The sequence below is a fragment of the Sapajus apella genome, unplaced genomic scaffold, assembly GCF_009761245.1.
Source record: "Sapajus apella isolate SASKATOON/1434 unplaced genomic scaffold, GSC_monkey_1.0 scaffold85, whole genome shotgun sequence".
Classification (NCBI taxonomy): Eukaryota; Metazoa; Chordata; class Mammalia; order Primates; family Cebidae; genus Sapajus; species Sapajus apella.
In genome coordinates, this window is record NW_022437025.1 from 2,798,682 (window position 1) to 2,811,354 (window position 12,673).

A 12,673-nucleotide genomic window follows, 5' to 3' on the forward strand; every position below is an offset into this window, starting at 1 on the left:
AAATGGCCAGTCTGAGCGGTGGGGTGCACTTCTGCACTTCTGCACGGGACTTTGGTCAGTGCATATTTTGTGTTTCAGGGTTTGCCTTTTCCACGATGCTGACTGCAGACAGGCTTTTCTGATCAGTCCGTTGGCAGTGGCCACTCCCGAGTGCCCTTCCACCCTTGCTGGTTCAACTTTGACTGTAAATGTCATGAATGTAGCCACTGAAGGTTGTATCATTGAAAGATGTCATTTTAGAGGAATGGGAATTAAGACTTTGGAATTAAGGCTTTGTCAGCCCTTTTTGATAAAATGTATTTACTTTTACCTCAGAAAAACCCTAAATAACATTTTTAAATGCTGCAGAGGAGAAGGACTTACGAGAGTTTGAAAGCACACATTGTAATTTCCCTCTGTGCATGCACATCTGGCCTGTGCAGTAGGTGGAAGGTCTGTGTGGGCTAACCAACCCACATGGAAGGAAACCTTCCTGAGCATTTAGGCTGCTGGTGTGCAGGAGTTGGTGCCCAGGGCAGAACATGGCTGGCTGCATGGTTGAGAATCTCAGCTGAGATGTGTGTTTATCTTCTGGTCAAAGGAAATTTCCAGAACTGTCTCTTTCACTTGACACACCTTCACTGAGATGTATATGTCACTTTAGTGGAGCTCCAGTTGCCAGATGGGAGCAGGTTTATAACGAAGACTCTGTATTCCTTTCTGTAATCCCTGCTAATAACATCATTTTGCATATTTACTTATTAATTCCACAGGTCCTGTTTCCCCCTATGCTTAGAATGTATTTTTGGCTGCCGTTCTTGGAAGAACTTCTCAGAGCAGGGGAGAAAGATGACTCTGCTTGTCGCTTGTTTTTCGTATTTTGGCACTTTGTTGTGGTCTTGTCAGTTACTCTTTCTCTCAGGTGTGTGAGAGCCCAGCTGGCCTCCTGTGTTGAGTCCACACACGGGGCAGCACTGACATCCTTATTAGGGCTCTCCAGAAAGCAGCTTGGGTCTCTGTGTTCAATCACCAGTTACAGCTTTGTGTGCTGTGTCCCAGTGATGTTCAGATGTGGATGTGTGTCACAGTCACCTGGGTGCTTCCTGAAAAGAGGTAGGGTCACCACCTTCTGAACACTGTGCTCACTGTGAGTGGTGCATCCAGATGTGATTAGCAGAGAATACCACTGTACACTGACCCCAGAGGAAGAGATGTTGACCCCCTGTACATAAATGCTTATTCCAGCTTTTTGTTTTCTCTGCCTGCCTATTTCTGAAGTTCACTTTTGCACCCTTGATCTTTATCCCACACTGGCTAAAATATTCCTCTTTTTTTTTGGTGAGAATGTGCTTTGGCACCATGGGAGTCCTTTACTGAGCAATTTTTCCACTTCCTTTCATGTGGACCTCAAAAAGCAGCAGTATGCTCCTTTTGGAACATGGCGCTGCATGTTGGGAAGTTGAATTTTTCCTTGACCAAGCAAGGAGGGCTGTGTCCCACACACTCCTCCCTAGTGCAGTGAGCATGTAGATGCCTGCTTCCCATTTGAGAACCCGAGGAGTGAGTATTTGGGACTTAGGAAGCTGGGGCTTTTCTGGAAAGCACTTTGCTTTGCCGTTCATTTCTCTCTCACTGGTGACAGCCATTCCCACAGTGCAGGTGTCGCCTTCTGACAGAAGAAGGGACAGTGAGTCACAGTTCAAACAGCAGTTCTAAGCCCAGCTGAAGGCTGTGTTGACTTTGCTTTGGGCGTCATAACATGTAACCTGAAATACATATATATATATTGTTGAGACAGGGTCTTACTCTGTTGTCCAGGCTGGAGTGTGATCAGGCTATCATGGCTCAAGCAATTCTCCCATCTCAGCCTCCTGAGTAGCTGGGACTACAGGTGCACATCACCACACCTGGCTAATTTTTATATTTTTTGTAAAGACTGGGTTCCACCATGTTGCCAAGGCTGGTCTCAAACTCCTGAGCTCAAGCAGTCCATCTGACTCATGCTCCCAAAGTGCTGGGATTACAGCGTGTGAGTCACCATGCTTGCTATACCTGAAATAATTTTGGTTTCCTTCTGAATTTAATTGCAGGTGAACTGAGGGATTAGAGATGAAGGTGTGAGTCTACACTGCAAGCTGTTCAGCTCAGGGAAGGGCTCTGTGTTCCCATGGGCACCTCATCAGGGGCTATGTTCCCTGCCATCCTTCATGCTCTGTGGTAGAAGTGCAGAAGGGCAGTAAGCCCACCCCTCAGACTCTCTCAGTGACCTGTGTTGAGCACCTAGCCTATGCATGGTCCAGCACTGGGAATGCCAGTCCAGATTCAAGTTAGTCCTGCTTACAGATGAAAACCTGATACTCAGAGAGGTTAGCTGCTAGTGCAGGTTGCACAGCCTCAGTCAAGTATGAAAAGTTTACTGAGCCTGTGTTTTGCTTTAGAGTCTCGTCATGTGACAGGGAGGTGAGAGGTGTGGCAGGAGGGGAAGCTAGGTACATCCTGGTTTCTTGCCTGGGTCGTCCATGAGTGGCGTGTGTTTCTCTGCATCTCAAGCATTGCCCTGTGTCCTTTCTTCCAGAAGAATGTGATTCTCTGTTCCCGTAACTGGTCTTGACAGCAGCTTGGCCCTTAGCTGTGGTGTTTGGAGGAGGGAGCTCTTCACCACTGGAGGCAGGGACCTGCTGTGCTTTGGGCTTCAGCTGTCTCAGTATGAGATAGCCCCACTTGTCTTTTGGGTCATCAGAATTTGGAAGAAGGGATTTGGTGTCTCTGTGGCAGTGGATTTTTATTTTTATTTTGAGAGAGCATCTTACTCTGTTGCCCAGGCTGGAGTGCAGTGGTACGATCACAGCTCACTGCAGCCTCAACTTAGGCTGAAGGAATCCTCCCTCCTCAGCGTCCTAAGTGGCTGGGGCCACAGATGCATGCCACCACACCTAGCTAATTTTTAAATTTTTTGTAGAGACAAGGTTTCACTGTGTTGCCCAGGCTGTTCTTGAACTCCTGGGCTCAAGCAGTCCTCTTGCTTTGGCCTCCCAAAGTGCTGGGATTATAGGCATGAGCCATGGTGTCTGGCTGATAGTCAATTTTTCTTTTTCTTTTCTTTTCTTTTTTTTTTTTGGAAACAGAGTCTCACTCCATCACCCAGGCTAGAGTGCATTGGCGCAATCTTGGCTCACCACAACCTCTGCCTCCTGGGTTGAAGTGATTCTCCTGCCTCAACCTCCTGAGTAACTGGGATTACAGGCACCCACTACTACGCCTGGCTAATTCTTTTGTATTTTTAGTAGAGATGGGGTTTCACTGTGTCGGCCAGGCTGGTCTTGAACTCTTGACTTCAGGTGATCCGCCTGCCTCAGCCTCCCAAAGTGCTGGGATTACAGGTGTGAGCCACCATGCTTGGCCTGATAGTTGATTCTTAATATTTTATTTCTTAACTATTTGTAACCATTTGATTTAAATGAACTTAAGCTTTTATCTCATATCACTTTCCCATTTCATTGAAAATGATATCAGGATGCAGGTGTAGCCAGCCAAACTGCCGTTGCTGGGATGCCATCTCTAGAGTGCCATCGTGTGAGGGCTCTTAGCAGCCGTTAGCCCAGCAGCTACTTCTTCAGATAGTGAGGCAGGCCTCTGGTCAAGGGAAAGACTTGGCTGGGGCCACAGAGCTAACACATGGCAGACAGGACTCGGCTTTCTGTCTTGGTGAGGCAGGGTGGCTTCCACAAGAAAAGCCAATGGGCCTTGAGTCAAGCTTGATTTAGAAGAGGGTTCCCCTTGACCTGCTGACTGTCGAAAGTCTCCAGGCTCCTTGGCAAAGGTTGCCTATTCCAGCAGCCCATCCGTCCCTCCCTGGGCTCTATGTCACTGGTCAGTCATGGAGTGCCCCCAGACACTGGGTATGTGGTGTGCCAGGTGGTGACCACTCAGCCTATCCCAGTCAGTCCAGGTTCCCCTGTCTCTGCTTGAGGAGCAGTCGGCCCATGTGAGTTGAATTTCCGGAGTCAGCTGTGCTAGGATGCTCTTTATCTCAGTGTTCACCCCTCACTGAGAGGAGCACTGAAGGACCAGGCCTGGCGTCCAAGTGATTGTGGATTCTCCTGCTTTGATTTGGTTTTGGAAGCTGTCATTCAGTCATGTGCCTGTGTGTGAGTGTTGGGGAACTGTCTAAGAAGTGAGCTCCAGGGAATTTGGGGGACATTTTCCTGCTCCTGGCCCAGCCAGGCTGCACTGTGGGCACAGCCCTGTGCTGGGGCAGGTGGGTGTGAGTGGACCGCAGCCCCTAAGGCCCACCCAGCCCACTGGACCTGCCTGCAGGCTCTGCCTCCTGCTTGAAGATTGGCTGTGGTCTGTGAGTGCCTTTGTGCTTCGCTTCGCTTTCTTTTTTTCTTTGGTAAAATTTTCACGGTTCTCTAAATTCCTCAGCTAAACACTGGTGTCTTGGGACATTTTGTTATCTCTCAATGTTTTGGGTTATGTTCCAGGAACTAGTTATCAACTAACCATAGTCAAAGGAACAGAACTTACCTGTGCTCTTAGAACATAAGCAGTTCTGAGCATGCCCTATGCTGAGTGTTATAGCTCGTGACAGTTTGTGATGTCATGAGGAAAATACTGACTTTCAAACAGTAGCAGGAAAGGCTCTCTTCCCTGGTGCCCGTCAGTGAGGAGCGGGCACCCTCTCGGAGGTGCTCTGTGCTCTTGGGTCTGCACTTGGGCTCTTGCTTCTGAAACCTGGAGGGCTCTGTAGGGTTTCTTCTGCAGTTAGCGTCTGTTCCTCGTGGCACTGACCCGTGTTTCCACATATACCACTGAAGGCTGCAGCTCAGCCTACGCCTTGGGTCCATGGCGGTGCAGTCTCAGTGGTGTCTGCTCCTGGAAAGCCTCCTGCCCCTATCCCCCCACCCCACCTGCAGCCTGTCTGGGAGGAGGGAGAGTCCCTACTGGGCTGGGCTCCTGCAGACCAGATGTCCCTTTCATCCACAGGGAGAGCTGGTGACAGCCTCCAAGGCCATCATTGAGAAGGAGTACCAGCCCCACGTCATTGTGAGCACCACAGGCCCCAACCCCTTCACCACACTCACAGACCGTGAGCTGGAGGAGTACCGCAGAGAGGTGGAGCGGAAGCAGAAGGGCTCCGAAGGTGAGTGCTTGTGATACTGGGCACGCCCTGGGAGCTTCTCTGTGGTCCAGGTGCTCGCTGTGGGTGTGGTAAGAATAGTCACATGATCAAAGACAAACCTTTTGTTTGGTTAAGACCAGATCTTTATTCAGTACTCATTTCCAAGCTAGTCACTTAGGCCAGAATGGAAGAAATTGCAAAGTTAGGCACACTTGTGAGTGGCCCTGACGAGGAGGGACACGTGACTTGTGGCCACTCATGAGCATCTGTGCCCCATACTAAGACACGGCAGGGCCCCTCTGCCAAAACATGACTGGGCCTGAAAATGTGCCACCGCGGCCCCATCCAGCAGCTGTGGTGAGGCAGGGCAAGAGGAGACAGCAGCAGCGAGGGGCCACCCACAGATCTCGGGGCTGGAGGGCACTGGTCCTTCTCCAAGCACATCTGTCCATGTGGAGTGATGAGAACATTGACTAAAGAATTCACTAATTTGGATTAGTTAGTAGGAAAGCCAGCCTGAATATATTTTTAAGAGACATTTTCTCTTTTACGAACACTATTTCTGTCTGTTGAAACCTCACTGGGGAAGCTCTGTGAAGCGGGAGAAGTGAAGCTCTGATTTCTGCAGACAAAAATTAAACCCAGTTGGTTTGATTCATTCATGCTCATTGTGGCTGAGCAGTCATCATGCCGGGGACATGCTGAGTGCTGTCGTGTGTACATTTCATTCGCAAAGTGGGAGATAGGGCATTTTCCCCCAGTTGGAGCAGAGGAGTAGAGGGCTCGGCCGCAGGGTGGCTCTCAAGAACAAGGTGTTGTGTGGCCCTAATTTGGACAGAAGTGCACTCCCTTCCTCACTAAGTCTTCAGTCACAGCAGTCAGCCCCAGCCTCTGCAGGGGGATGCTCTGAACGGCCTTACTGTGCTTGTGTGTAGGGCTGGGGGTTTCTGATAGAAATCCTCTTTCACCATAAACCTCGAGGGTCCCCCATGCAGGTGTGATCACAGGCCTAAGGGTGAATGTGCTGACTGCCGTGGCACATGCTCAGGTCCCGTTAGGAGCGGCTGGTGCAGCCTGTACTTCTCCTGGCAGCTCACTGACAAAGGCAGTCAGTTGTCAAAGATGGGCAGTCTTAAGTGAAGGAAAAGGAGCGGCTCTGGTGTCAGACCCTCACAGAGCTGGTGGTTTCAAATGTCAGGGTTTGAAAAGGAAACGTTGAGAACTAAGGAGAGAAGCAGGTCTCCAGTGCCTCTTCCTTGGGGGCTCTGGTGGCTTAGCCACTTTTCCCCCAAGCACCCTGCTGCCAGCCCTCTTGTTCACTAGGCACTGAGCACCTTGGTGCTGGCACCAGGAAGACCCAAGGGCACAGGGCCTCCTGCCAGGAGGTTCCCACCAGCATCCTCAGGGCTGTAAGCTTCAACTCAGGTTTTTACTGAAACCTAAGTATGCTTCTCAGCCCTCCCAGGTCAGCCTTGCTGGAGCCACCTCAGTGTGTGGGACTGACCCTTGTGTGTTGCCCTCCTGGGCCACAGTCATCCTGGGAGCTAGGCACTCCTTCTCAGATGACCTCTTAACTGTTTTTTGTCTTATTCTAGACCAGCCACTGCGTTATGTAGCTGTTACTGAAATTTGAGTTATGCAAAAACTGTTGCTGTTTTTTTTTTTCTGTTTCTTTTGTGTGTGTGTGTGTGAGAAAGTGTCTGCGGATACTGAATTGTTTTCTAGTGTTACACTCTTACTGTTCAGGTCTTCACACATACCAGGTCCTGAAGCTGGTTGTCTCCCTCCAGTGAAGCTTTGTCTGAGCCATTGATAGAACTATCTGCCTTAGAGTGAGAACTAGAGGTAGTCAGCTTGAGCTGTGGGTCATGTGGCCTAACCCTAGTTCCTGTGCACATGCGCACAGACATATGTCTCTCCTTTGGAGTCTTCTGGGATCTGAGTAACCAGATTGTTTTTAAGTCAAACAAGATACCTGGAGTTTCCCCTGCATGTGTGAGGCTCCTTCAGCAGGGCTGTGATGGCAGCTGAGTGAATGGGGATGGCTCTGGCCGTGCTTTGTGATCACAGAGCTGTCAACAGCAGAACCCACAGGAGATCTGATCTGGCCCTTGGTGTAGGGTGAGGGGAGTGTGTGCCACAGGGAAAATGCAGGCTGGCTGTCAGAGGCCAGCACCTTTTCCTGGTTCAGGCTGTATGCATACTCAGGTAGGTGGTATGACAGCCTTTTTATGGACACCTGGCTTCAGGAAGGTAGCTAGCTGCCAACGAACGTGGTGCTTGGGAAGGTGAGCCAGCTGTTAGGGTGGGAGCTTGGGAGCAGAGACCCTGGGAGGTCAAAAGGGTGGTGACAGCTGCTTGTTCAAAATGTGAGACCTGCTGATCCTAAGCTATTAATCTAGACTTCTTAAATAAAGACAGAGATGGAAGGAGTGAGGATAGTGCTGATCCATATTCTTCCCGAAATGAGAAGTGGACTTGGAATTTTCTATATCCAGGATCCTAGTTCCCACTTTTTCTTCTGGTCCTTATTAGCATTTTTCACTTTAAAAAATAAAAATATGCACTACAGTTGCCAAGTTTAAATTATTGGGATAAAACGCCCTGCCACAGAAGTAAAACCAAAATAATGCTCATGTGATGTCCCTTGAGGTGGTGCGTAGGGGCTCAGGACCCTTGGCCCCCTGCTAGGCAGGGAGAAGGCAGGGAGGGAAGGGCTCCCTACTCACACAGGACAAGTGGGGACGGGCCAGGGCGCATCATCTGAGTCCATCAGAGGCAGCTCTGGCAGATACTCTTTGGAATAAGAATAGAAATGAATTTTTTCATTTGAAGTTGGTTAAGTTTCTCTGAAACTCACATCAGTCAACACCCATGTCACAGCTCGCTTTATCCTCTCTTGGTAGGACTACGGGAAAGTGTTGAGAGAGCCCTGCCTTCTCAGAGCGCAGCTGGGCCGGCTCCTGTCTGGCATGGAGGTGGGTGCTGGCCCATGGCGCCCACAGCTCCTACCATATCCTTCTTGCTTCTCCGCAGAGAATCTGGATGAGACTAGAGAACAGAAAGAAGAGAGTCCTCCAGACCAGCCTGCGGTCCCCCACCCGCCTCCCAGCACTCCAATCAAGCTGGAGGAAGGTGAGCTTTGGGTGGCAGTGGCTGCCCCAGTGTGGGAGGGTGCACGGCTCGTGCGCGCTGTGACTCAATGTGGCGGGAGTCGTGTTAACACCAATGCAGAAGTGTGTGCTTGCATCAACGCCAGGATGTGACACCTTCTCTCTCCTCCTGTGTTGGTTCTGTCCTGGGTAACTCCAGGCAAGACAGATTTGTAAGTGAGCTGTGACCAGGTTGGAAGGCCGACCTCAGGGGTCGGAACCCACCGTGGTTGCTGGTGTCCGCAGTGCCCGTTGCTCGCACACACCTCATGCCGTGTTGTCATGCAGACCCCACCTCCGGAGGTGCCCTCCGCTGTGTGAGCCGCACGCCGGCTGTCTCGGCCACCGTGTGTCTGTGGCGTGTGATCCCGGGTGTCTGTCCCTTGGTCTCGTACATCTGTGTCTCTCGTGAAGCCCGTGGCCCTGCCTTTCTTCTTCTGTAACCCGATGGCTGTGACTGAATGCATAGATTCTCTCCTTGTGCTTTTTCTTCCTGTGGCTGCGTCACAAACAGGAGACGGCTGCGCTAGAGAGTACCTGTTACCCTAGTAAGTACCGCGCCGCCTCCGCTCTCCGCCGGTGCCCTGTGCTTCGCCTCATTCTCCTGCTGCTTTGTTGTTTATTAAGTTTTGTTTTCTGTTTATTTAAAATAAAAACAGAAAGCCCCTTTTTTGTACCCAGTCCCTTGGAGGCCTTCCCGGAAGCAGCTCAGTCACCTGAGCACTGTGCTGCCTTCAGCGGCAGAGGGCGCCTCCCTCGGGACCTGTACACACCTAGGTGTGCCGCTGGGGCACTCTGGGCCTCAGAGGTTCTTACCTCCGGCCATAGAGGGTCTCTTTGGATTGCTTGGTGGGAGGGTTTTACCCCATTGGATCCGACATAAGTGCAGCTTAGTTCAGACAGGGTGGGGCTCTGCCACCTGCTGCGTGGGGTCAGACTGCTTTGGACCTTTGCTGAAGCTGGGACTGGGAATTGGAGGTGGGCAGAGGAGCGGATATTGGACGGTTTTAAAGCAGTGAGATGTTCACTCAGATGATAGGTAGCTCTCCAGACCGAGCACTCTGGGGCAGCCTCCATCCTAGCATCAGCTGCACCGTGCCCAGCAGAGCGGGCCCCACCTCCTCAGGGGAGAGGAGAGGCGCCTGTGTGCCCACAGCCCTCTCCCCGGCCCTTAGGAATGTGTGGCCCGGAATTAGCACAGGCAGCTGGTGGGGTGGTGGCGCTTCCAGCTTCCCACAGGTAAAGCACTGAGGGTTTAGGGCCGGGGCCTCCTATGCTGCTCCTAACCGCTCAGCTGACTCCCCCGGCCGTGATGTGTGGCTTTTTAAACACTAAACAGCTTGTGGTGCCTAACCTGTCAGTTGCTGGTAACTTTGTAGGCTGTTTACAAATGGACAAAGCACGTGCCCGTGTGAGTGTAGAAGGAAGGTACCCCCAGGTCGTGTCCTTAGGGGCACTGTGCTCCCTCACAGATGTCCACTCCTGATGCTGGCTGGAGTTTTGGCCACCACTCCTTGCCTTACAGGCCATCTCTTTCCTTTTAATTAACTTCCAGCCTAAACGGCTTTTTGGATGTTGACATCACACACGTGCGTGGGAGTTAAGCACGATTTTCTACTGGCTGTTTTGGGGGAGACCAGGTGTTGTAGACCCAAGTTTAGACTTAACTTTAAGACTCCTAATACATGCCCTTAGGGTGACCGGGCAGCCTTCTCTTCACATGATGACAGCGAGACGTCCTGCTTTAGCTGTCCTTAGCTCATGCTGCCGTCTGTCTTTTCGGCGGGGGCACCCAGGCTGGGACGGGGTGTGGTGTTGTCAGCACACTGCCCACCAGAAGGAGCTAAAAACTGCCCCAAGACCAAGTGTGTGTTCTGTGATACTGGCTCCATCCAGCCTTACAGTAGAGTAGACCATATTTTAAGTTTCTTGTCAGTAAAAATCCAGAGTAAAATGGCAGTTTCCTGTGCAGGGAGCCCCCATCTCAAGCTGCCCGTTTTGATCTGGGCAGGAACCCTTAACCCCATCTCTCACCTCACCCACCAGACCTTCTGCCGGAGCCGACTACTGGAGACGACAGTGATGCCGCCACCTTTAAGCCGACTCTCCCCGATCTGTCCCCTGACGAGCCTTCAGAAGCACTTGGCTTCCCAATGTTAGAGAAGGAGGAGGGAGCCCATAGACCCCCAAGTCCCACTGAGGCCCCTACTGAGGCCAGCCCCGAGCCAGCCCCAGCCCCAGCCCCGGTGGCCGAAGAGCCTGCCCCCTCAACTGCCGAGGAGGGGGCTGCTGCGGACCCTGGCAGTGATGGGTCTCCAGGCAAGTCCCCATCCAAAAAGAAGAAGAAGTTCCGTACCCCGTCCTTTCTGAAGAAGAGCAAGAAGAAGAGTGACTCCTGAAGGCCCTGCGCTAACACTGTCCTGTCCGGAGCGACCCTGGCTCTGCCAGAGTCCCTGACTGCATCTCGTGCTCTGTCCTTGTGTAATGGAATGCAAAAAGCCAAGCCCTTCGCTAGCTAGAGCTCCCCTTTACGTGACCAGCCCTGTGCGTCCCGAGGGTTGACCGAGTGTGTGCTCTGCAGCCCCGCCACACCCTGCCCCTTATCCTCTCAGCCTCAGCTTCTAGGGAAGACGTGCTGTCCCTGCAGGTGGGAGGCATTAAGTCATGGTTCTGGCTGGAAGGTCCTAGAGGCTTCTGCCAGTTTTGGCGACAGGCGTCACCCTCGAGTCTTCACCTCTCCCGCTGTACTACCTGTTAGGAAATCACATTCTGTCTCTGCTTAGCTTCCCCTCTACCCTAAGGTCTCAGGTGATGGACTCAGACTCCTGGCTTCATGTGGCATTCTCTCTGCTCAGTGATCTCACTTACATCTATATACAAAGCCTTGGTCCCGTGAAAACACTTGTGTGCCCACCAGCGGCCTTGAAGAGGCAAGTCTGGGCCAGATGCTGGGCAGGAAACGCCAGCAGCAGATGGGCCTGTGTGTACCCAACACGACGCTATGCATGGTCTGACGAATGATCCCTCGACCAGAACCACATTCAGGAGCTCACAGTTTTTTCACTCGGGTCTCTGGATTCCTGTCATAGGGAAGGTATATCAGGAGGGGAAGAGTCTTTTCTAGAATTTTCTTTCAGCAGGTTTACAATTTAGCTTACATTTTTGACTGTGAACATGAACAGGCTGCTTTTTGCTTTTTTCTTTCCAGACCCCGCAGCAGAGCACTTTTCACTTACTTGGGGGAGGTTTCAGGGAATCTGTTCTCACCTTAACTCGGCCAGAAAGATGCCCTAGTTGTGGTAAAAGGTAACTTGAGGTGGAGAGTGGCCCCGGGGCCTCTCGATATCTCCATCCTCCGAGCGCTGCTTGGCTAGTAACTGTTACTCTCACTTCCCTGGAAAAGGGCTCAGAGCTGCGGAGCAGGAACTGGAGGGTGATCCATTTCAGGAGCTGCCCCAGTACCAGCCTGACTAGGTGCAGGCAAGCTTGTATGGGACAGGCCCCTGGTAGAGCTGGTGCCAGATGTAGGCTCAGGTCCTGGGCACGATGGGCCAAGCCACTTTGGGTCCCACCAATTGGAAGGCCGTGTGAGCACCGGGCTGCCGCGTGGCACTGACCGCTGTCTGGAGCTTCTCTGAGCCGCAGGGCCTGCTGCGTGGGCAAGCGTGCTGTTTTTCTTATGTGTTGTTTTGTTGCCAAGGCAGAATGAAAGTCCTTAACCGTGGACTCTTCCTTCACCCCTCCTTTCATCCCTTCCTTTATCCCACATATGCAATGACTTTTAATTTTCACTTTTGTAGTTTAATCCTTTGTATTACAACATGAAATATAGTTGCATATATGAAAACAGACTTGGAAGGACAGATCCTGAATGTCCTTTCTCCATTGTAACATGTTTTACTCACAAATAAAATTCTTTAAGCAATTTCCATGTCTAAATTTGGGAAGCAGTTTTACATTTTAATTTCTTTGTTCCCAAGTTTGTCTCCTGCGCCGAAAGGAGACCTCTCGAGTGTTCGTGTCTTGATAAAATGTCATCTGCAGCTATGGGCGCGGGAAGACATGCCAGCCCAGCACTCCCGTTGTCCCTCCCCATGGGAAATCAAGGTGGTCAGAGAGCTGCTGACCTGTCCTTGTGCCATGGTCCCAATGTCACTGTCACTGTGTGTTCATGTCTGATTGGGAAGGCTCTGTGCCGGGGACAGTTTGCCAGGGTGTGGGGCACACTGCCAGATGCCACCTAGCCAGGGCTGACACCAGCCTTGGAGGGGCCTGCCTGAGTCCCCAGACTGCCACTGTGCAGAGGGGAAACAGGGTCTCGAAGAGCCTCGGACCCTTCTGGTCAGTGGAGCCATTCATTCAGCTCCAGCGGCCTCTCCTGTTGAGGGCAGCGAGGCATGGCTATGTATGGAGAAAGCCA

General features: G+C 51.6%; 1 protein-coding gene across 14 annotated transcripts in view; it reads left to right on the forward strand.

Annotated features, from left to right (window-relative positions):
- The window catches only part of ADD1 (adducin 1), a 94,550-nt gene extending 82,370 nt beyond the window's left edge, over positions 1-12,180 (forward strand). For 5 of the 14 annotated variants that reach the window (XM_032253979.1, XM_032253982.1, XM_032253983.1 and 2 more), the window contains 3 exons: positions 4,966-5,122; positions 8,138-8,236; positions 10,300-10,652. In XM_032253979.1, coding sequence (XP_032109870.1) covers positions 4,966-5,122; positions 8,138-8,236; positions 10,300-10,652 — 609 coding nt within the window. Of the gene's footprint in view, positions 1-4,965; positions 5,123-8,137; positions 8,237-8,767; positions 8,802-10,299 lie in introns of all 14 variants that reach the window. The other 9 variants (XM_032253987.1, XM_032253989.1, XM_032253978.1 and 6 more) reach the window with 6 other exon arrangements.
- Positions 12,181-12,673: the final 493 nt, after the last annotated feature.